Source organism: Cervus canadensis, chromosome 18 (assembly GCF_019320065.1).
Source record: "Cervus canadensis isolate Bull #8, Minnesota chromosome 18, ASM1932006v1, whole genome shotgun sequence".
NCBI lineage: Eukaryota > Metazoa > Chordata > Mammalia > Artiodactyla > Cervidae > Cervus > Cervus canadensis.
Window position 1 is genome coordinate 36580405 of NC_057403.1, and position 21705 is coordinate 36602109.

A 21705-nucleotide genomic window follows, 5' to 3' on the forward strand; every position below is an offset into this window, starting at 1 on the left:
CTCTTTCACGTTTCCTTGCCTTTGCACATCCTGTTCTGACCATCGTTTATTTTCTTCCCCCAGCTCCAGATAAAAAATTCTGAGTCATCCTTCTAGAACTAGTTCAACAGTCTCTTCCTTTCTGAAGCTTTTCCAGATCCCGCATCCTCCCCCTGCCACCTCTGGTATTTGGTCTCTATCTCCATTTCAGAACTGTAGCTATATTTTCATGTTTTTCCCCCTCAACAATTTCTCAGACTTCTTTTCACTTCAGTATTCTCAAAACTATGTATGTTGGAATTTTCCAGAATCACATGGGCAATTTAGAAAAATTGGCCAAGCATGAAGGGCCCTACCAGGCAACATTTAAAAGCCCCTCATGTGATACATCATAAAAAAGCAACAATTAACATTTATTGAGCATTCACCACAGCCCACACACCCTCTCACTAAATTTTCTCACTGACTCCTTACTGCCAGCCCACAGGAAGCAGGCACCTTCTTCTGACTGGTTCTGAAGGGTGACTCTGGCTAAGAATACCACCTGGCACAGAGCAAGCATTCCAAAAATGTCTGCTGAGTAAATGAATAGGGTCTGGGTAATTCTTACTAAAGGAAAATGAGGGGTTATTTTGAGGATTAAAAAATATAAAAATTAAAAATTAAAAAAAACAGTGAATTCTGTTCTTGAATTACAAAAAGCAGGGGTAAATGGCAAAATGGTGGCATTAATAGCCAAATCTAAAAGCTGGCTCCTCTGAAATGCTGGTCAAACAGAAAAATCTCTGACAAATCTAGTGAAAGAAGAAATAAAAATAAATAAAATTTAAAATAAGGGGAAACAAATGTCTATTGCTCAGGCATATACAAACTAAGGAAGATTTTTAGCAAGAAGACCCACCAGCAAGATTTTCTGATGTCCAGGTGGACAAAGAAAGATACCTTGGTTTTGGTGATATATATAGGACAGGAGCCTACCAGCAGAATTTTTTTGAATAATCCTGAGGCAGACTAATTTTGAGTGGCCTGTTCTGAAATGATGGATCAAAGGGGCAATACAGGTTGCCTTGAATGAGACTACTAGGTGTAGCGGAAATGAGTATGGAACACAAATTCTGCACTACCAGTGTTTGGTTTGGCCAAATGCCATCCTGCTGTGAAGTGATTTATAGCACCCAACTTTACTTTCCAGATAATTAACAGGTTTCATATGTGATACAATTTTTTTTTTTTTGAAAAGCAGAATACTTATATACAAACATATACACTAGATGGAGCTTTAAAAACACAAATAGATTCTACCACAGGGTAAGATATAGTAGTTTGCAGCAGACCAGAACAACAAGAAAAGCAATTCACAAAAAGCATCTAGTTAAATGCAACCTATTGGTGTAGAAACAGAGAGGGCTAGAATGTTAATATTCGGGATAGAAGTAAATGACAGAAAGGATGTGGGAAAATATAGTTGTTTTTCCTGGGGGCACTAGCTGATTTTGGCTACAGGAAGGAACCTGAATATTGAGCCTGTCTCGGGCAGAGGGCTATAGCTTGCAGGGGTCACGGGTGGGGGTTAAGGGAGATCAGAAACCAGGGAATGGCAGAACTTTGGCAGTCAAGGCTGGAGTGAAAATTTTTTAAACACAAGCGGCTTCAAACACATAGCCAGTTTCTTGAAATTTTTGGAATACTGACACAGGGCAGGAACTTGAAAAATCTAAGCTGAAAAACACAGTAGTGGGGGGAAAAAATGAACAGAATTCATGAACTGCCAGTAGAACGGACTCTTAGAGAACACACGATGCCATCAATAAAAGCACAAGGTCATCCCAGAGGTAGACTGTATCTCATCAAAACTGCAAACAATCCATGACTCGTATTTAAAAATCTACCTAGAAGGAAAACTCATAGAAACAGATGTCTGTGCTCACTGTAGTCATTCTAAATGTTTAAAAAAGAATACCAAACCTTTATAAACTTTTCCAGAGAAAGGAAGGTGGGACCTTTCCTGTTCATTTCATGAGGCCAGTACAACCTTGACACCAAAACCTTTAAGACATTTCAGTAAACTAAAGTTAGAGATTGCTATCTTATGAATTTAGATGCAAAATCTTAAAATAAAAAAAATTCCAGCCATATCAATGGACAATATACCTTGACTAGACTAAATGATGTTTATTAGAGGAATCAAAGGATGGATTGAATATTTAAAATTCAACTGACTTAGCCTTCTACTCCTCTTTACTGCAGATTCTCCTTTCTCCCTTGCATTTTGTACATTTCTCTTCTGCCTTCCCTTCTTAGAGTTGAAGAGTCAGAACAGCCTTGCCTTGAGAGATGAGAAAGATGGTGTGGCGATGTACCCACCTGCATCAAGAGTGCTGAGGGCAGGTGGAAGAAATGGTTAGCATGGCTGAGATACCAGAAACACTGAGCAGATAAGTAAATGTATTGAGAATGTTGAGAGCCTGGTTTCTCACTACTGGAAAAATTATCTAATAAAATTTAAAGGAGAGAAGCTAGGAAAACCACCTGGAGTATTGGACTGGAATGTAACTCAAATTTTAAATACACAGAAATAGTTATATTAAAAAAAATAAATAAGGGGATAAACCAATAAAATATCCAACAGTGTGTTAAGAAATGTGAAAAATCTTAGTGAAGTGGGTAATCTTAAAATCCTAGGCCACCAATGTTGGCAGAAAAAAGGAGAGACAGTAATTGAGGAAGAAATAGAGAAAATCATCCTTGCTATAAAAAGCCTGAATCCAAATATTTTATAGGTAAATTATTTTAAAAAATAGAACTGAAAATCAATCAAACTGTTTCTACAAATTAACTGTGAGCATGCCACCAAAACCCGCCAAAGATCTCCCTCTTGCTCTGAGGGTTGCTTTACTTAAAAACACAGACGTAATTTAAAAAAAAAAAAGTTTTAATCATCTATTGTAACCAATGGGATTTTATCCCAGTATTAATAGTAGAAATTTTAAGAGCAATTTAAATGTTTTATGAGAAATGGTCATATCATACAAAGCAATATAGAACAGCCATTAAAAATGATTTAGAAAACGAAAGATTATCTCAAAAATTACACTTAATGTTTAAGTGAAAAACATGCATAGGGAGAAAAGGAAATTCATGAGAATAAATAAAGAAGCACTAAAAGAATTTTCTACTAAAAAGTCTGTATTAAATACATGCTCACATACTTTGATAAAATGTATTTTAATAAAGGTAGCAGAAGTCACAGAAAAGTCAGGAAAAGAATTGTATTTTTGAAATATGTCTTAGAGAAATAGGTTTTGACATACTAACAGTGTCTTTAAAACAAATTTCTTAAAACTGTTCAGTGAAAGTCACACTGTTTCACGCAGTTACTTTGTCAGAAAATGAGCATCACCACAACTGGAAAAATTACATTTTTGCTATGTGAGGAGAAGAAAATGCAGAAAGTGTAAAATGACTTCTTAGGCTTAAGTGATTACTAATGTTCATTCATGTGACACCCACTTAGAGCATGTGTACTTTGGAGCAAAGGATGAAAGAAGTCAGGCGGCCCCGCTGCACAAAAGCAGGAAGGCCCGTACACAGGCAGACGGGTAAGCACAGCACTCCATGACTAAGAGAGCACCATGACAAGCATGCATGGTGCAAGGAGAGGCACTTGATCTTACCCAGGGGAAGCAGGGTCTGAATTGAAGCTTAAAGACCAGCGTCAGTCAGCTCAGGAAGAGGTTAAGAAAGGGGGCCTCCGCACAGAAGGAGCCTGAATATCCCTGACCACAAATATCCTGACCTGGTTCAGCAAGTGGCTTGGTTTCCCTGGAGCACCGTGTCTGAGCTGCAGTGACCTGAGACAGCTTTCGCTGGGTCTGTTCATCCTGATGACTGAGCCACAGAGCTTTCTTGCGATCTAAAGTCAATAGATACCAGGGCCTGGTCCCTTTGGATTGCTTCCCCTTCAAGATACAGCACCGAGAAACCTGGTCTCCACAAGCAGCTTTTGTTTACAAAACCTTCCTCATTTCTTACTTTTCTGGTGGCTTCAACTTTAAGAATGGTAAACAGCTTTTCAAAATCCTAGCTAGAAACACAGTACACATATAATGAAAAGAAAAAAAAAGAATGCATAGTGTTTGCACAGCTATAGTTACTAACAATCTATACATAGATCCTCAAGATTTAGGGGTACCTCACCTGGCCCATCTCTGCTTCCACTGCCCTCCCACCATAGGGCCACTTTGATTGTTCGTTAGCCAAGACCTGGGAGAAGGTCTTACCCGCAGGAGCCCCAACTTCCAAACTCTTGCTCCTGCACATCATTCACAGCAATCTTTAACTGTACAGTTCCCAGCTCAAAAACATGGGCTCAAGCTACAACAGTCTCCTTGCAGCTCCTTGAACACACCAGACACACATCCCACTGTTTCTCCTACCCAGAGCACTCTGCCCCAGACCTGAATGTTAACTCCCATACATCCTTCCATTCATTCGTTCATACAGTCATTCAGCATATAAAGAACCCCTGATATGTTAGGACACTTTTCTAGGCAGTTGGGAAACATCAGTAAACAAAAAGCAGAGACCATTACAAGTTTTGTTCACTAATGTATCCCAACCACCTAGAAGTGTCTTGGGCTTCCCTGGTGGCTCAGCTAGTCAAGAATTCACCTGCAATGCAGGAGACCCGGGTCTGATCCCTAGGTTGGGAAGATCCCCTGGAGAAGGGAAAGGCTACTCACTCCAGTATTCTGGCCTGGAGAATTCCATAGTCTGAATAGTCCATGGGGTCGCAAAGAGTTGAACACAACTGTGCAACTTTCACTTCACTTCTTCAGAAAAGTGTCTTAACACAACATAAGGGTTCAGTGACTATCTGCTGAATGAACAGATGGATTACCAAGGCCAAAAAGAAAAATGCCCAAACTCCCTTGTATTCTCATTTTCCATACCCACTGTCATACAGGACAACGGTTTCAGGTGTAGGCCCCTCATCTTCATGCCTCCCAACCCGTGTGCCCAGATGCTCAGTTGTGTCAGACTCTTTGCGACCCCATGGACTGTAGCCTGCCAGGCTCATCTGTCCACAGGATTCTACAGGCAAGAACACACTGGAGTGGGTTGCCATTTCCTTCTGCAGGGGATCTTCCCGACCCAGGGATCAAACCCACATCTCCTGTACTGGCAGGTGGATTTTTTTAACCACTGAGCCACTTGGGAAGCTCCCCAACCCCTGACCACAGTCAATCAGCTCTGTTCCCACTCCCTTCATTTTCACTTGCTTCGACCCTGCTCCTATTCAAAGATGCAATCCCCACTGACTCTTTCCTGCAGGCACACTTTCCTTTCCCTTCTGAACTCGCAGCAGGCTCTGGATCTCTGCAGCAACACTTGACACCACCTTTCTAGTGCTATACTTCTACATGAGGCTGTCTTCCCCTACTAAATTAACTTCCTGGATAAGTAGTCACATGACTCACTACTCAACTTTTGCACTCCTCTAAGGGCCATGCTCACAGAAAGGGAACCACTGACAAAGGGAAATTTCTGCCTAAAAAGCCCCATTTGTAGGGCCAGCGTTCTGTCATGTCCTGTCCTCCGACCTGGTCATCAACTGCAGCCTGCAGTAGGTAAACCAAGTGAACACCGTCAGGCCATTCTCTGAGAATACAGCTGAACCTTGTGCTTTAGGGAACACAGGCTTAAAAGTGAAAGTTAAAGAGGTCCCTAAATTCACTGCTCAGAATACAGATCCATTTTCATCATCAAAACATAATCCTACCCCCAACGTGGAAATGATCATCACCTCCATGAGGCGTTAAGTATGTTAAGTCATCTGAATTCTCACAAGCTACTGAGGAAACACTTTATGTGGAAAGGTGCTGATGACAGTGATTTGCTCTGGCTCTCCTCAAACCAAGTAACTGTTTTGTTCTAGTTTTGTTACTTGTCTTACTCCTGAAGGCTCACTCATTAAAATGAAAACATGTAACAAGAAGTAAAATAATATAAAGGCATGATATACTGTGTTTAATTTATTATAAACTGCTTTAAAGAACATCGGTAATTTTTATCTGATTCGACTGTCTCCTGCCCTAGCAATTAGAATTTGTGATTTTTTCCCCCTTAACTGTAAGGAGAGTGTGGATTAAAACACCAACTGAACCTTGTTATATTTTCACGGATAGACTCTATGTAATTCTATGGGTAAGCTCAGAGTTGGGATGCTTCTAGAAAGTACCTCCTCTCTCACAAGAATAAATAGGTTCACAAATCAGCATCATATTAATTAAGTTGAAGGCTGGACATCCTGGGACGTGCATTACTATACCAGTTAAAGCAGAAAAGAACACGAAAAGCTATGGGACAATCTTCCTTTGTTGTTTCCCTCCTTGCCCGGGAAGAGATCATCTCCAGCCTCTTCCTAAGCAAGTCCAGACCAGGCTTCTCTGGCCCCTTAAGGTCTCTCTCTGGCCCCTGGGTCAGAAGCTGGGGCTCCTCTCTCTTTCACTCACAGTCACTTTCCCCTCTAGTTTTCTATCCTGTCACCCCGCCCTCCAGATACCTAATCGAAAGAGTTCAAGGAATTGGCTGGGCACTCAGGAGTCTCAACATTGGCACTCCCCAAACCATCCACTCTCAACACCTCCCACAAGCCCACTCCTCCCTGGTCCCCTCCTTCCCACAATGCAGCCCCCCTTCGGAGAAGCCCGCTCCGCCGAGCTCTGGACACCCTGGTTTCGCAAGGCTAGGAGGCTCGGAGGGGGCGAAAGAGCCGGGAAAGGGATTCGCTCAAGTGGAGAACAATGACCGCTCCAAATACACCCCGGGATAGCGACGGGCTGCTCACCTGGTGCCTGGCCGTCGGAGGCCTCGGGGCCATCCCTGCGTCGCCGGGCAGGGCTCCCAGGGACAGGGTCTGGGGAGAGAGAAGAGGGCCCACTCAGCCGGCAGTGACCGCCGACCCCACCGCGGCCCGCCCGCCTCCGCCCCCCAGCCACTTCTCCAGAGTAGAGAGGTGGGGAAGCGCGCGGGCCCCGCCTGGGCCTGCCTCCCAGAAATGAAAGGCTCGCCGCCGGCCGGACACCCTCCTCCGGCCACGCCCAGTCCCACCCGCGGGACGGTGGGCGCGGCTGCGCGCACGCACGCCAAGCTCGTGGGAGGGGCCGCCCCGACCCGCACACTCGGAATCACCGCCTGCTGTGGCTCCCGACTTCGCAGCCTCGGGCCCACACGGGGCTCCGGCCGAGGCTCCCGCCCCCGCTGCAGGCTTAGTGCTCTGCAATTCTGAAGCGCTCGAGGCAGCCTAAAGCGGCCTTAGCCGCACCGCGGCTGGACAATGGCCGCAGCGGCCTGGTAGAGCGGGAAGTGCGCCTGCGCACGCGGAGCTTGGCGCCCTCCACCCACCCGGCTGTGGCGGGCGCGAGACTACACTTCCCAGAGGCGCCCGCGCCTGGGTCCCACCGAGGCTGCCGGAGAGGACGCGCGTTTTCCGAGGCGCCCGGGTGGGGACCGCTGTCAGGGCCCAATGGGGCAGAGAGTGGAGCTTGACTACTCCTCCGTCCGAGTAACAGTCATCGAGCGTCTTCTCTGTGCCAGGGTTGTGTTGCTCGTGGCAGGATACTCCGATAGATCGGGCAGGAAAGATCCTGCTTTTGCGAAGCGAGCATGCACTCCTGTGACTAGGCATAAAAGGTAAACATGACAACAAGACAGTTTCACTTACTGACTTCAGTCATAGGAATAAGACCGTGAAGGGCACGGGGTAACATGTTACTTCTATGCCGTCTTCACTCGTGGGTCACTGCTGAAAGCTTGGACACGGACTCCCCAGACCACATATACTACGACTAAAATACTTGATGAAATAGTTGGTACTATAGAAAGAAAAAACAAAAAGCCTTCAGATGAATCCCCCGATAGCCTCTTGAACAGTATTCAAAAACAAACTGTACTGTGGTTCTTATGGTTTAGTCGCTAAGTCCTGTCCGACTGTTGGGATCCCATAGACTGCAGCCCACAGGCTCCTCTGTCCATGGGATTTTTCCAGGCAAGAAGAATACTAGAGTGGATGGTCATTTCCTTCTCCAGGGGATCTTCCAGACCCAGGGGTCCAACTGGTGTCTCCTACGTTGAAGGTGGATCCTTTACTTGACTGAGCCACCAGGGAATTACAATGTTCTATCCGTTCAGTCGCTCAGTCCTCTCCTTCTCTTTAGGACCCCATGGACTGCAGCACACCAGGCCTCCCTGTCCATCGCCAACTCCCAGAGTTTACTCAAACTCATGTCCATTGAGTTGGTGATGCCATCCAGCCATCTCATCCTCTGTGGCCCCTTTCTCCTCCTGCCTTCAATCTTTCCCAGCGTCAGTCTTTTCAAAGGAGTCAGTTCTTCGCATCAGGGGGCCAAAGTATTGGAGCTTCAGCTTCAGCTTCAGTCTTTCCAATGAATATTCAGGACTGATTTCCTTTAGGATGGACTGGTTGGCTCCCCTTTCAGTCCAAGGGACTCTCAAGAGTCTTTTCCAGCACCACAGTTTGAAAGCATCAGTTCTTTGGTGCTCAGCCTTCTTTATGGTTCAGCTCTTACATTTGTACATGACTACTGGAAAAACCATAGTTTTGACTATATGGACCTTTGTCAGCAAAATGATGTCTCTGCTTTTTTAATAGCTAAGTTTGTCATAGCTTTTCTTCCAAGGAGCAAGCATCTTTTAATTTCATGGCTGCAGTCACCATCTGCAGTGATTTTGGAGCCCCCCAAAATAAAGTCTGTCACTTTTTCCGCTGTTTCCCCATCTATTTGCCATGAAGTGATGGAACCAGATGCCACAATCTTAGTTTTCTGAATGTTGAGTTTTAAGCCAACTTTTTCACTCTCCACTTTCACTTTCATCAAGAAATTCTTTAGTTATTTTTCCCTTCCTGCCATAAGGGTGGTGTCATCTGCATATCTGAGGCTATTGATATTTCTCCTGGCAACCTTGATTCCAGCTTGTGCTTCATCCAGCCCAGCATTTCTCATGATGTACTCTGCATATAAGCTAAATAAGCAGGGTAACAATATACAGCCTTGATGTACTCCTTTCTCGATTTGGAACCACTCTTGTTCCATGTCCAGTTCTAACTGTTGCTTTCTGACCTGCATACAGATTTCTCAAGAGGCAGGTCAGGTGGTCTGGTATTCCCATCTCCTGAAGAATTTTCCACAGTTTGTTGTGGTCCACACAGTCAAAGGCTTTGGCATAGTCAATAAAGCAGAAGCAGATATTTTTCTGAAACTCTCTTGCTTTTTCAATGACCCAACGGATGTTGGCAATTTGATCTTTGGCTCCTCTGGCTTTGCTAAATCCAGGTTGAACATGTAGAGGTTCAAGGTTCACATACTGTTGAAGCCTGGCTTGGAGAACTTTGAGCATTACTTTACTAGCATGTGAGATGCGTGCAATCGTGTGATAGTCTGAGCATTCTTTGGGATTGCCTTTCTTTGGGATTGGAATGAAAACTGACCTTTTCCAGTCCTGTGGCCACTGCTGAGTTTTCCAAATTTGCTGGTATATTGAGTGCAGCACTTTCACAGCATCACCTTTTAGGATTTGAAATAGCTCAACTTGAATTCTATCACCTCCGCTAGCTTTGTTCGTAGTGATGCTTCCTAAGGCCCACTTGACTTCACATTCCAAGATATCTGGCTCTAGGTGAGTGATCATACCATTGTGGTTATCTGGGTAGTGAAGATCTTTTTTATATAGTTCTGTGTATTTTTGCCACCTCTTCTTAGTATCTTCTGCTTCTGTTAGGTTCATACCATTTCTGTCCTTTATTGTGCCCATCTTTGCATGAAGTGTTCCCTTGGTATCTCTAATTTTCTTAAAGAGATCTCTAGACTTTCCCATTCTATTGTTTTCCTCTATTTCTTTGCACTGATCACTGAGGAAGGCTTTCTTATCTCTCCTTGCTATTCTTTGGAACTCTGCACTCAAACGGGTATATCTTTCCTTTTCTCCTTTGCCTTTTACTTCTCTCCTATTCACAGCTATTTGTAAGACCTCCTCAGACAACCATTTTGCCTTTTTGCATTTCTTTTCCTTGGGGATGGTCTTGATCCCTGCCTCCTGTCCAATGTCATGAACCTCTGTCCATAGTTCTTCAGGCACTTTGTCTATCAGATCTAATCCCTTGTATCTATTTGTCACTTCCACTGTATAATCATAAGGGATTTGATTTTTATTTAGGTCATACCTGAATGGTCTAGTGGTTTTTCCTACTTCAATTTAAGTCTGAATTTAACAATAAGGAGTTCATGGTCTGTGCCACAGTCAGTTCCCAGTCTTGTTTTTGCTGACTGTATAGAACTTCTCCATCTTTGGCTGCAAAGAATGTAATCAATCTGATTTCAGTATTGACTATCTGGTGATGTCCATGTGTAGAGTCTTCTCCTGTGTTGTTGAAAAAGGGTGTTTGCTATGACCAGTGCGTTCTCTGGGCAAAACTCTATTAGCCTTTGCCCTGCTTCATTCTGTACTCCAAGGCCAAATTTGCCTGTTATTCCAGGTGTTTCTTGACTTCTACTTTTGCATTCCAGTCCCCTATAATGAAAAGGACATCTTTTCTGGGTGTTAGTTCTAGAAGGTCTTGTAGGTCTTCATAGAACCATTCAACTTCAGCTTCTTCAGCATTACTGGTCAGGGCATAGACTTGGATTACTGCAATATTGAATGGTTTGCCTTGGAAATGAACAGAGATAATTCTGTCGTTTTTGAGACTGCATCCAAATACTGCACTTTGGACTCTTTTGTGGACTGTGATGGCTACTCCATTTCTTCTAAGGGATTCTTGCCCACAGTAGTAGATATAATGGTCATCTGAGCTGAATTCACCCATTCCAGTCCATTTAAGTTCACTGATTCCTAAAATGTCGATGTTCACTCTTGCCATCTCCTGTTTGACCACTTCCAGTTTGCATTGATTCATGGACCTAACATTCCAGGTTCCTATGCAATATTGCTCTATACAACTTTGGACTTTATTTCCATCACCAGTCACATCCACAACTGGGTATTGTTTTTGTTTTGGCTCTGTCTCTTCATTCTTTCTGGAGTTATTTCTCCACTGATCTCCTGTAGCATATTGGGCACCTACCAACCTGGGGAGTTCATCTTTCAGTGTCCTATCTTTTTGCCTTTTCATACTGTTCATGGGGCTCTCAAGGCAAGAATACTGAAGTGGTTTGCCATTCCCTTCTCCAGTGGACCAAGTTTTGTCAAAACTCACCATCATGACCCGTCTGTCTTGGCTGCCCTACACGCATGGCTCATAGTTTCATTGAGTTAGACAAGGCTGTGGTCCATGTGATCAGATTACAGTGTTATTTGATTACTTTTGATAGTTCAGTTGGTAAAGAATCTGCCTGCAATGCAGGAGACCTCGGTTTGATTCCTGGGTCAGTAAGATCCTCTGGGGAAGGGATAGGCTACCCACTCCAGTATTCTTGGTCTTCCCTTGTGTGGTTCAGCTGGTAAAGAATCTGCCTGCAATGCAGGAAACCTGGATTCAATCCCTGGGTTAGGAAGATCCACTGGAGAAGGGAAAGGCTACCCATTCCAGCACTCTGGCCTAGAGAATTCCATGGGGTCATAAAGAGTTGGACACGACTGAGTGACTTTCACTTCATTTCTTGATTCCTTAGTATTAATAGCTTAGTATACCATTGCTTAGTGTCCCCATTTTGTGCTTGGGGAAATATATAAATGACGGGAAATTTCGACACAAAGAATTAGATTTATATAATTATGTTTTGTCAGGAAGATCCCCTGAAGAGGGAAATGGCAACCCACTCCAGTACTCTTGCCTGGAGAATCCCATGAACAGAGGAGCCTGGCAGGCTACAGTCCATGGGGTCACAAGAGTTGGACACATCTTAGTGACTAAACCATCAATTATGTTTTATATATCACAAATAGTCTAAAAACTTACTAGACTTAGACTTGACTTTTTGACATTAGACAATCACACATCCATGTGGTAGAAAATAATTGCAAATAAATGTTCCTTACATGCTTTACCAAGAGGATGGATATTAAAAAAAAATAACGCTTTCTACCACTGCTGCAGGAATATAATGCTCTGGAACAAAGCAAGCATCATTCAGAAATATGAATGAGGGGTCTAAGGAGGCTGCTCTGAGGCAAGGACTTAGTAGACTGAGACTTAAGGAGGCAACTGCAGGAACACGAGGGAGAAAAGAACTTCAGGCTGGAGGACCTGAGGGTGCCGAAGTCCCAGGGTGGAGACAAACTGGATGGGTTTTCAAAACATACCTAATGTAACTGTAGCAGAGTGAAGGGGAGGGAGAGTGACACAGAGGTCAGGCAGTTAGGCTGGGGTTTGATGAAGCAAGGTTTTAGAGGCTATGATAAGGAGTGTGGATTTTACTTTAAGTGTGATGGGAACCACTGGATTAGCAGCAGTGGAGTCACTTACTGCTATGAGGGGATAAGAGAAATATTTCCTGTTGTTCCAGAATTGGTAACCAGGACTCAGAGCTGAGACTAAATTCTTCTGCATTCAAAAGAGAGATGAGGGACTTCTCTGTTGGTCCAGTCGTTAAGAATCTACCTGCCAATCCCAGGTCCTTCTCGGACCTGGTTCGATCCCTAGTCCGGGAAAATTCCACATGCCACGGAGCAACTAAGCCCGTGCGCCAAACTACTGTGTACTCTAGAGCCCATGCTCTGCAACAAGAGAAGCCATCGTAATAAGAAACCCGAGCACCTCAACTAGAGAGTAGCCCCCCACTTGCAGCAACTAGACAAAGCTCTTGCACAACAACGAAGACCCAGCATAGCCAAAAATTAATTAAAATAAATAAAAATAGATAATTAAAAAAGAGGGACAAATGGTGTTTTTCACAGAACTAAAAAAATTATCCTAAAATGTGTATGGAAACATTAAAAACCCTGAATAGCCAAAACAATTTTGAGAAAAGAACAAAGTCGGAGGTATCACACTTCCTGATGTCAAGCTATATGATGAAGCTGCAGTGATCTAAATGGTATTGGCACAAAAGCAGACACATACATCAATGGAACAGAATAGAGAGCCCAGAAATGAAGCTACACTTATACGGGCAATTAATCTATGACAAAGAAGACAAGAATATACAATGGGGGGAAAAAAGAGAGCCTCTTTGATAAACAGTGTTGGGAAAACTGGACAGCTACATGCAAAAGAATCAAACTGATACTCTCTCACACTGTGCACAAAAATAAATTCAAATGGATTAAAGGCTCAAATGTAAAACCTGAAATCATAAAATGTTCAGAAGAAAACATAGGCAATACTCTCTTTGACAGAGGTCTTAGTAATATATTTTTTGATATGTCTATCGGGGCAAGGGAAACAAAAGCAAAAATAAGCTAATGAGGCTACATCAAACAAAAAACTTTTCCCCTGCAAAGGAAATATCAATAAAATAAAAAGACCACCTACTAATGAAACAGGACACCTACTAATGAAACAGGAAAAAAAAATCTACTGAAGATACCTGTAAATGATATATCCAATAAGGGGTTAATATTCAAAATATTCAGAGAACTCAAAATATTTGTACAACTCAACATAAAAAACCAAACAACCAAATTTTAAAAGTGGGCAGAAGATCTGGACAGACGTTTTTCCAAAGAAGACATACAGACATATGAAAAGATCTCAACATCACTCATCAAGGAAGTGAAAACAAAACCACAGTAAGATATCACCTCACACCTGTCAGAATGATTATTATAAAAAAGACAACAAATAAAAAATGTTAGGATACTGAGAAAAGGGAACCCTCATGCACTGTTGGTGGGAATGTAAAGTGCTACAGCCACTATGAAAAACAGTTGGAGATTTTTCAAAATATTAAAAATAGAACTACCATGATCCAATAATTTCACTCCTGGGCATTTATCCAAGGAAAACAAAAACACTTAGTTACAAAAGAGATATGTACCCCTATGTTCACTGCAGCATTATTTACAATAGCCAAGTACCCATCAACCCATGATGGGCAACCCAAGTGCCCATCAACACACAAATGGATAAAGAAGATGTGGTATATACACAATAGAATATTAGCCATAAAAAAGAATGAAATCTTACCATTTTTTACAACATGGATGGACCTAGAGGGCGCTATGCAAGGTAAAATATGTCACAGAAAGACAAATACTGTTTGATTTCACGCCTATGTGGAATCTGAAAAGCAAAACAAATGAAACATAAAACAGAAACAGAGTTACAGATACAAAGAACAGAAGTGGTTACCTAGGAGAAGGGGTTGGGGGGAGAAATAGATGAGGAAGATTAAGAGGTACAAACTTCCAGTCTTGAGATGAGCCATCTGTATAAAATTACAGTGTGGCAAATACAGTCAGTGACAAAGTAATGTCTTTGTGGTGCTCTACTGTAACTAGGCGATCATTTGACATGAATAGAAAAAAAATCACTATGTTGTGTAACAGAACTAACATAGTGTTGCAGGTCAATTATACTTTAAAACCAAATAAACATACAAAGTCATAGAAAAAAAGATCATATTTGTACTTACCAGAGGCAGAGGTAGGGGGGACAGGAAACTGGATAAAGGCAGTCAAGAGATATAAATGTCCAGTTATAAATGAGTACTAGAGATGTAATGTGGTATGAGCCGTATCATTAACACTGCTGTGTGTTATATATGATGGCTTTCCATGGTGGCTCAGGCGTAAAGAATCCGCCTGACAAGGCAGGACACGCAGGAGAAACAGGTTTGATCTCTGGGTCTGGAAGATCACATGGAAGAGTAAAAGGCAACCGGCTCCTGTATGGGCTGGGAAATCCCATGGACAGAGGAGCCTGCCAGGCTACAGTCCATGGAGTTGCAGAGACACGATTTAAGAAATTGAGCATACACGCACGTGAGGTGACTAAAGGAAGAATTCTTCAGAAGAGCAAGCCCTCCACCTAGTGGGGAATGTGAGGTTCTACACCCGCAGCCAGAAGAATGGGAGAAAGAAAACATTGCGAGCACCCAGAAGAAGGGGAGGGTTTATAAACTACCCCAAGGCCTCCCCAAAGCAAGGGAAAAGGGAATTAGAGAACAGGATGAGGGAGTGTAAGGAGAGCAGGCTGCATTTTCATTATTTGTGTAGTAAGTGGATGCAGTGGAAAAACGACTGGGCTTCGGTTGCCGGGGGAGGTGGGGCAGGGGTTCAGCTCACAACAGTTAAGAGGCTGTGTAATTAATTGATTATGAGAAGAAGCTGAGGCGGTTAAAAGAGGCTGAAGCAGAGTCAGAGCTCGCAAGTCTAGTATTAGCGGGTTTCCTCTAAAGAACTCACGAACACACGTCCATTTTATCGATGAAATATTTTGAAAATCTTTTTAAAGGCATTGGGGAATTACAAAATGGGTAAGGAACACACAGAGCCAAAATGAAGCAAAACTAACTCAGAGTAGTAGACAGACCACGGAAAACTAGTTTTCACCTGGAAGTCATTTGCCAGATGAGACAAACCTGAACTTTGCTTCATGGTCCTGTAAGTACTGAGGCCAGGTGATGAAACTCAAACCCCGTCCAAGGATGGGTATCTAACAGAAGACACACAAACACACCCCAATTCAAATTGGGACCCCAAGGGTGAACACCCGCCTGGTGGAGACTAAAGGTAAATTGCCTGTTTCAAATCTTGGCAATGAGTGGAAGAGGTGGAACATATCTCCCCGGAGAATTTGTAACAACAACAAGAGGGTCCCTATGTGGATTTGCAACCTGAATTCACAGTCCCTGAGTGCTCTAAAAAACTTCAAGCTAGGGGCTTCCCTGGTGGTGTAGGCGGTTAAGAATCTGCCTGCCAGTGTGGGGGACACAGGTTCGATCCCTGGTCCGGGAAGATCTCCAACATGCCACAGAGCGACTAAGCCTGTGCGCCAGAGCCCATGAGCCACAACTACTGAAGCCTAGGAGCCTAGAGCCTGTGCTCTGCAACAAGAGAAGCCAATGCAACGAGAAGCCCAAGCACTGCAACAAAGGGTACTACTAGCCCTGACTAGAGGAAGCCCGTGTGCAGCAACAAAGACCAATCACAGCCAAAAAAAAAAAAACCTTCACAAACTAAAAACTTAGTTTCTGTTGGTCCCAAGTTAATGGAGCATCTGGCAAAAGTAAGCACAAATCCTGCCTGGAGGAAACTATGTTCCCAAGAAATAGGAGCTCACAGTCTTGAATCACAAAACACATATAGGAAACAAGGAACAAAGAATGACAGACAGGAAAAAACTGTATAGTCAGATTTATAACAATGTCAAATGGAGTTCTCAAACACAGAATTAATAATAATATGTCTAATATGTTTCAAAAATTATTTTAATAAATTCAAGTATGGGTTTAGTGTATGAGTAGAGATCAAGATTTTTATATTAATCTTATAAAACAGAACTGAATAAGATCCAAGTAGAATTCTTATAAATGAAAAACTATAGTAGGTTACAGGCTTCCCTGATAGCTCAATTGGTAAAAAATCTGCAATGCAGGAGACCCTGGTTTGATTCCTGGGTCGAAAAGATCCACTGGAGAAGGGAAAGGCCACTCCAGTGTTCTTGGGCTTCCCTTGTGGCTCAGCTGGTAAAGAATCCGCCTGCAACGCAAGAGACCTGGGTTCAATCCCCTGAAGAAGGGAAAGGCCACCCACTCCAGTATTCTGGCCTGGAGAATTCCATGGACTGTATAGTCCATGGGGTCGCAGAGTCGGACACAACTGAGTGACTTTCACTTCACTTTCATGTAGGTAACATTTAAAACTTCACACACAGAGTTAACAGCAGATTAGGCATAGTTGGAGAGAAAACCAGTGAGCAGAATCTAGACCTCAGGAAATTATTCACAAAAGGACAAAGAGAAGGAAAAGATGTAAAGCAGAGAGCTATAATATATCTGATCTGAGTTTCCCCAGTGGCTCAGCAGTAAAGAATCTGCCAACAAAGCAACCTAGATGCCCATCAGCAGACGAATGGATAAGGAAGCTGTGGTACATATACACCATGGAATATTACTCAGCCATGAAAAAGAATTCATTTGAATCAGTTCTAATGAGATGGATGAAACTGGAGCCCATTATACAGAGTGAAGTAAGCCAGAAAGATAAAGACCATTACAGTATACTAACACACATATATGGAATTTAGAAAGATGGTAACGACAACCCTATATGCAAAACAGAAAAAGAGACACAGACGTACAGAACAGACTTTTGGACTCTGTGGGAGAAGGCGAGGGTGGGATGTTTCGAGAGAACAGCATCGAAACATGTATATTATCTAGGGTGAAACAGATCACCAGCCCAGGTTGGATGCATGAGACAAGTGCTTGGGCCTGGTGCACTGGGAAGACCCAGAGGGATCGGGTAGAGAGGGAGGTGGGAGGGGGGATCGGGATGGGGAATACATGTAAATCCATGACTGATTCATGTCAATATATGACAAAAACCACTACAATATTGTAAAGTAATTAGCCTCCAACTAATAAAAATAAATGGAAAAAAATAAAAAAAATAAAATCAGCATGTCAGTTTCTACCAAAAATAAAAGAATATGCCAACAATGCAGGAGAACCAGGTTTGATCTCTGGGTCAGGAAGATCCCCTGGAGGAGGGCATGGCAACCCACTCCAGTATGCTTGCCTGGAGAATCCCATGGAGAGAGGAGCCTGGGAGGCTACAGTCCAAAGGCAGACAAAGAGTTGGACATGACAAGTGACTGAGAATGCATAATGTATTTAACTGGGTTCCAAAAGAATAAAAGAAGAAAATAATGGGTCTGAGTAATATTTGAAAAGATAAAGGCTGAGAATTTTCAGAACTGATGAAAGCTACAAACTTACAGATTCTGGAATACCAACATCCCGAGCCAGATAAATAAAAAGACACTTACACTGAGACACATCTTAGTGAAACAAACAAACAAACAAACAAAAAAACCCAAAGATCTTAAAAGTAGTGAGAGAAAAGACAGGTGATCTTTGAAAGAATGAGATGTCACTCATCACAGGCTCTAGGGATCAGAAGGGATCTCTGAGAGGCAGGAGGGAGACCTAAGCTGGGCTGGAGCTGGGTGTGCTCAGCCTTCGGTGCTCAATGGCAGTAGGATAGCAAAATGGTGCAAAGATAGGTTTATCCATTTTTTAACCTAAGATTAAAAAGTTTTCAAATGTCCATTTCAAGGATTATTTATAAAACCTGAGACAGGACCAGCTGGAGATTTTGGAGGGCAAAACCCCTTGAGTCACATCACTCTGGTGGCTGGCTTGGATTTCTGCATAGACAGATTCACAGACACACACACACACCCGGGAGGAATCTCTGATTCCTCCTCATGTTCTGAAATCCTGCCCCAAACCCGAGCTACCCCTAACCATCCTCCCAAACCAGTTCACCTAAGGTCTGAGTGCTAACTGGTGCCTGTCAGATGACTGCCGCTCTGGATATCCCACAGGGCTCTGAGCCCTGGGGAGGAAGCCAAACCCACTGCGGAATGGGGGGATGGTCTGTGGGGAGCCCAAGAGCAGCCTTGAGTAGCTCTAGACACTGACCCCTGGGTCCCAGGCATGGTCCCCTTCCTTCTGCTGGAGGTCTGCACTCTGGACGGGAGGGTCAGGGCACCTCTCAGGGAAAGCGAGGCCATACGCCATCCGGCTCTGCTGCTGGAGGTCAGGGGACAGTTATAGACTGGCCACAAAGCACAGACATCCGAGTGGCCAGTTTCCTCGAACAGGTTCATACCTGCGGGTAGACCACCATGCCAGCTTGCCGTTACAAGCCGCCCAGCCAATCAAGAGTCACTTTCTTCTCTGCATCCTCCTGTCTCCATGACAACTACCTCAGCATCTGCTGCAGACTCACAGTTCTCCTGCTGAAAAGACCTTCCTGCAGGTCCCGTCCAGGTTCCCTGCACAGGGGTTGGGCTAGGGAGATTGGGGGGGAGCCTCTAAGTGTGCTAGTGGTACCCGAAAGCCTCTTTACACCCTGAAACGTGGTGGCAAGGGTGTTGCAGAGCAGAAGATGCTAGATTCAGCGGGACTCTGTCTCAGCCAGGGCAGAGGTAATGTGTTTTCTACATCGCCTGCTCTTTTACTGCCCACATAGATTTGACCATTAACTCTTCACTCGGTCTGCTAAGGGTCTAGGTTTCTGGCTGGGGCCTCCCCTATAACACAGGCATATTCAAGTTCCAGTCATTTTAAAACATTCATTAAAATGTGCCACTCTCCAGTTTCCATGAAAATTCGTGACAGGATACAGGTCCTGGCAAAAGTAGCTGGCCCAAATCCAACCCTGTTAAGTCAGAAAACCAGCAATTCCTGGAGTACCAGGGAACTCAGGTCCCCTGACTATCTTCCGTGTGCACACTTGAGCCAGAAAGACTAGACGGGGGCCCTGAGTGGGGGCTGTGTATCTTCAGCCCTCCACTGCAAGCAAGATCTTTGGCTGAGCTTTGAGGGCTGAGCTACCCCTAACCATCTTTGGCTGAGCTTCCCTGACTCAGGGAAGCGAGTCTCAGCACCCTGGTCCTCTACTGCAGATAAGACCAAGCACCTGCTTCAGTCAGTTTGCAACTTCCAGAGCATCCTTCGGTGGAGTGTGGGGCTCAAGCCACCTGCCTGCCACTGTGCATCTACTGCTGAAAAGATATCCACATGGCAATAACAGTTATTGGAAGTTTCTGCCTGGCTAGGTGCCTCACATTCACTACAGCAACTGAATTCAACAACCTATGAAATAGATATTCTCATCCCAATTTTACATATGAGGAAACAGGTTCAGAAAATTTAAGAAGTGTGCCAAGGTCACTTAGCTACCAAGTGTCAGATCCAGGATTCATCCTATCTCAGGCATGCTCTTGGAAAGTGAAATGTTAGTCGCTCAGTCGTGTCCAATTCTTTGCGACCCCATGAACTGTAGTCTGCCAGGCTCCTCTGTCCATGGAATTCTCCAGGCAAGAATACTGGTGTGGGTAGCCATTCTCTTCTCCAGGGGATCTTTCCAACCCAGGGATCAAACCTGGGTCCCCCACATTTCAGACAGATTCTTTACCATCTGAGCCACTGGGAAACCCTGTGCATATACTCTCCCACGTTACAGTTGAGTCTCTGGTGATCCGTTCCGAGGGCCCCTCCAATGGGGTCTTCTGCCTGCCTCTGACCCTATAGGCTCAGCACAGTTTCCCCCCCGAGCTCTCATGCCCCTCTGTGGATCACCACCCACTAGTCATCAGACCAGAGTCTGGCTGCTACTGAGACTCGCCTGATGGTCACTGTGCATGCAGGCCACCACACCTGCACCTTAAACTGGACCACCAGATTTTTCCCTTATTGTCAGTAGATTCAGGGCCTAAGTTTTCATTAATTACTAGGATAACCCATTTAATATGTTGTAATGGGCATCTTTCCTGCCCCCTTCTGCTCAACATCCCTTCCTTTCTGTCTCAGTAGCACCCCCCCTTTCTTGAAGGAATTTCTTGTCCCTCCTCTATGAAGGGATGGGCGATGGAGGGTGGGAGAAGGGAATGGGAAAGGGGGATGAGAGAGAAAACATAGGAGAGGAAGATTGTCTGAATGAGTCCTGCTGGATTTGTGTGTACAGCTGTTGCCCGGCTGGTGCATAGTTTGATCACATGCACCAATAATTTCCTTTGTCCTTTGCCAGTTTAAAATGACTTCTCCATCTCTTGCAACTAGAGTCCTAGACACTACATTACACTAACCACCTCTGAACTTGAAATATTCAAAACAGATTAAAGCCACTCACTAGTCCTGTGAGTGGCTTCACTAGAAATGAAGCCTTTGCTTAATTATAGAGGGCGAGGATTTCGAGATCAGCCAGGCCAGCTTCTTCATTTTATAAAAGCAATAGAAGCCCAGACAAGGAAAGACACTAACTGGAGAGGAAGAAAATGGTATAGAAAGGAAAAGATGCATGTGATCAGCTAAAGGAGATTCTTCAGTTACACTGTAGCATTATATATATGCATACACACAAGTATATTTAAACGTGGGGTTTACAACATTCTAAACTAAAAAACGGTAATAAAAAAATGACACGTTGTTATACTGGTCTTTCTCTCCAGCTCCATTTACAGGACTGCTGTTGTGTGGTCTCCTGCATGTGTCTTTCCCTCTCTGGGTTTCTATTTCATCTTTAAAAGGAAGGCTCTGGTTTGGCTGATCCAAAACCACATTTTATATTTCTTCCACAACTGCTATGCCTGGCTCAACCAGGAAAAGTATGACCTGAGTGGAGTTGAGAAAACAAGAAAGTGAGTCGCCTGAGTCCTTCGTCCCTGCCTGTGCCTGGAGCTGATGGCCACAGATGCAGGAGCATTTGTGACACCCAGCTTGGGCGTTCTCTGCACCTCCCTGCCAGAGTAGGGATAAGGCAGCAGTGGGCTCTGTGGTTACCATGGCAACCCACCAGCTGGCTTATCCTCTGTTTCCCTCTAGTGGACATCCAGGATACCTACAGCTCTGTCATTTTTCTCTTGGGCGGCCTGTCCCGCTGGCGGCTGTCCAGGGAGGAGGCTCTCCTACAGGCCCTGCTCTGCTAGGCCATTTTGAGCCTTGACTTCAGTGGGCCCGGTACCCATCCCACCAGTTCAACCATTCCAGCTTCTCTCCCCTGGAGCCAGGTTTCTCTGACTTTGTTGCCCAT

General features: G+C 44.1%; 1 protein-coding gene across 17 annotated transcripts in view; it reads right to left on the reverse strand.

Moving 5' to 3' along the window:
• ZFP90 (ZFP90 zinc finger protein) overlaps positions 1 to 21705 on the reverse strand; it is a 160433-nt gene that overhangs the window by 77216 nt on the left and 61512 nt on the right. For 8 of the 17 annotated variants that reach the window (XR_006263272.1, XR_006263270.1, XR_006263268.1 and 5 more), the window contains exon 1: positions 6830 to 7090. Coding sequence is in view for 12 of the 17 variants with exons in the window: in XM_043435490.1 (XP_043291425.1) it covers positions 6830 to 6862 (33 nt within the window). In the remaining 5 variants the exon portion in view is untranslated. Of the gene's footprint in view, positions 1 to 6829; positions 7094 to 7126; positions 7348 to 7705; positions 7857 to 14125; positions 14222 to 21705 lie in introns of those variants that run through there. The other 9 variants (XM_043435488.1, XM_043435485.1, XM_043435486.1 and 6 more) reach the window with 7 other exon arrangements.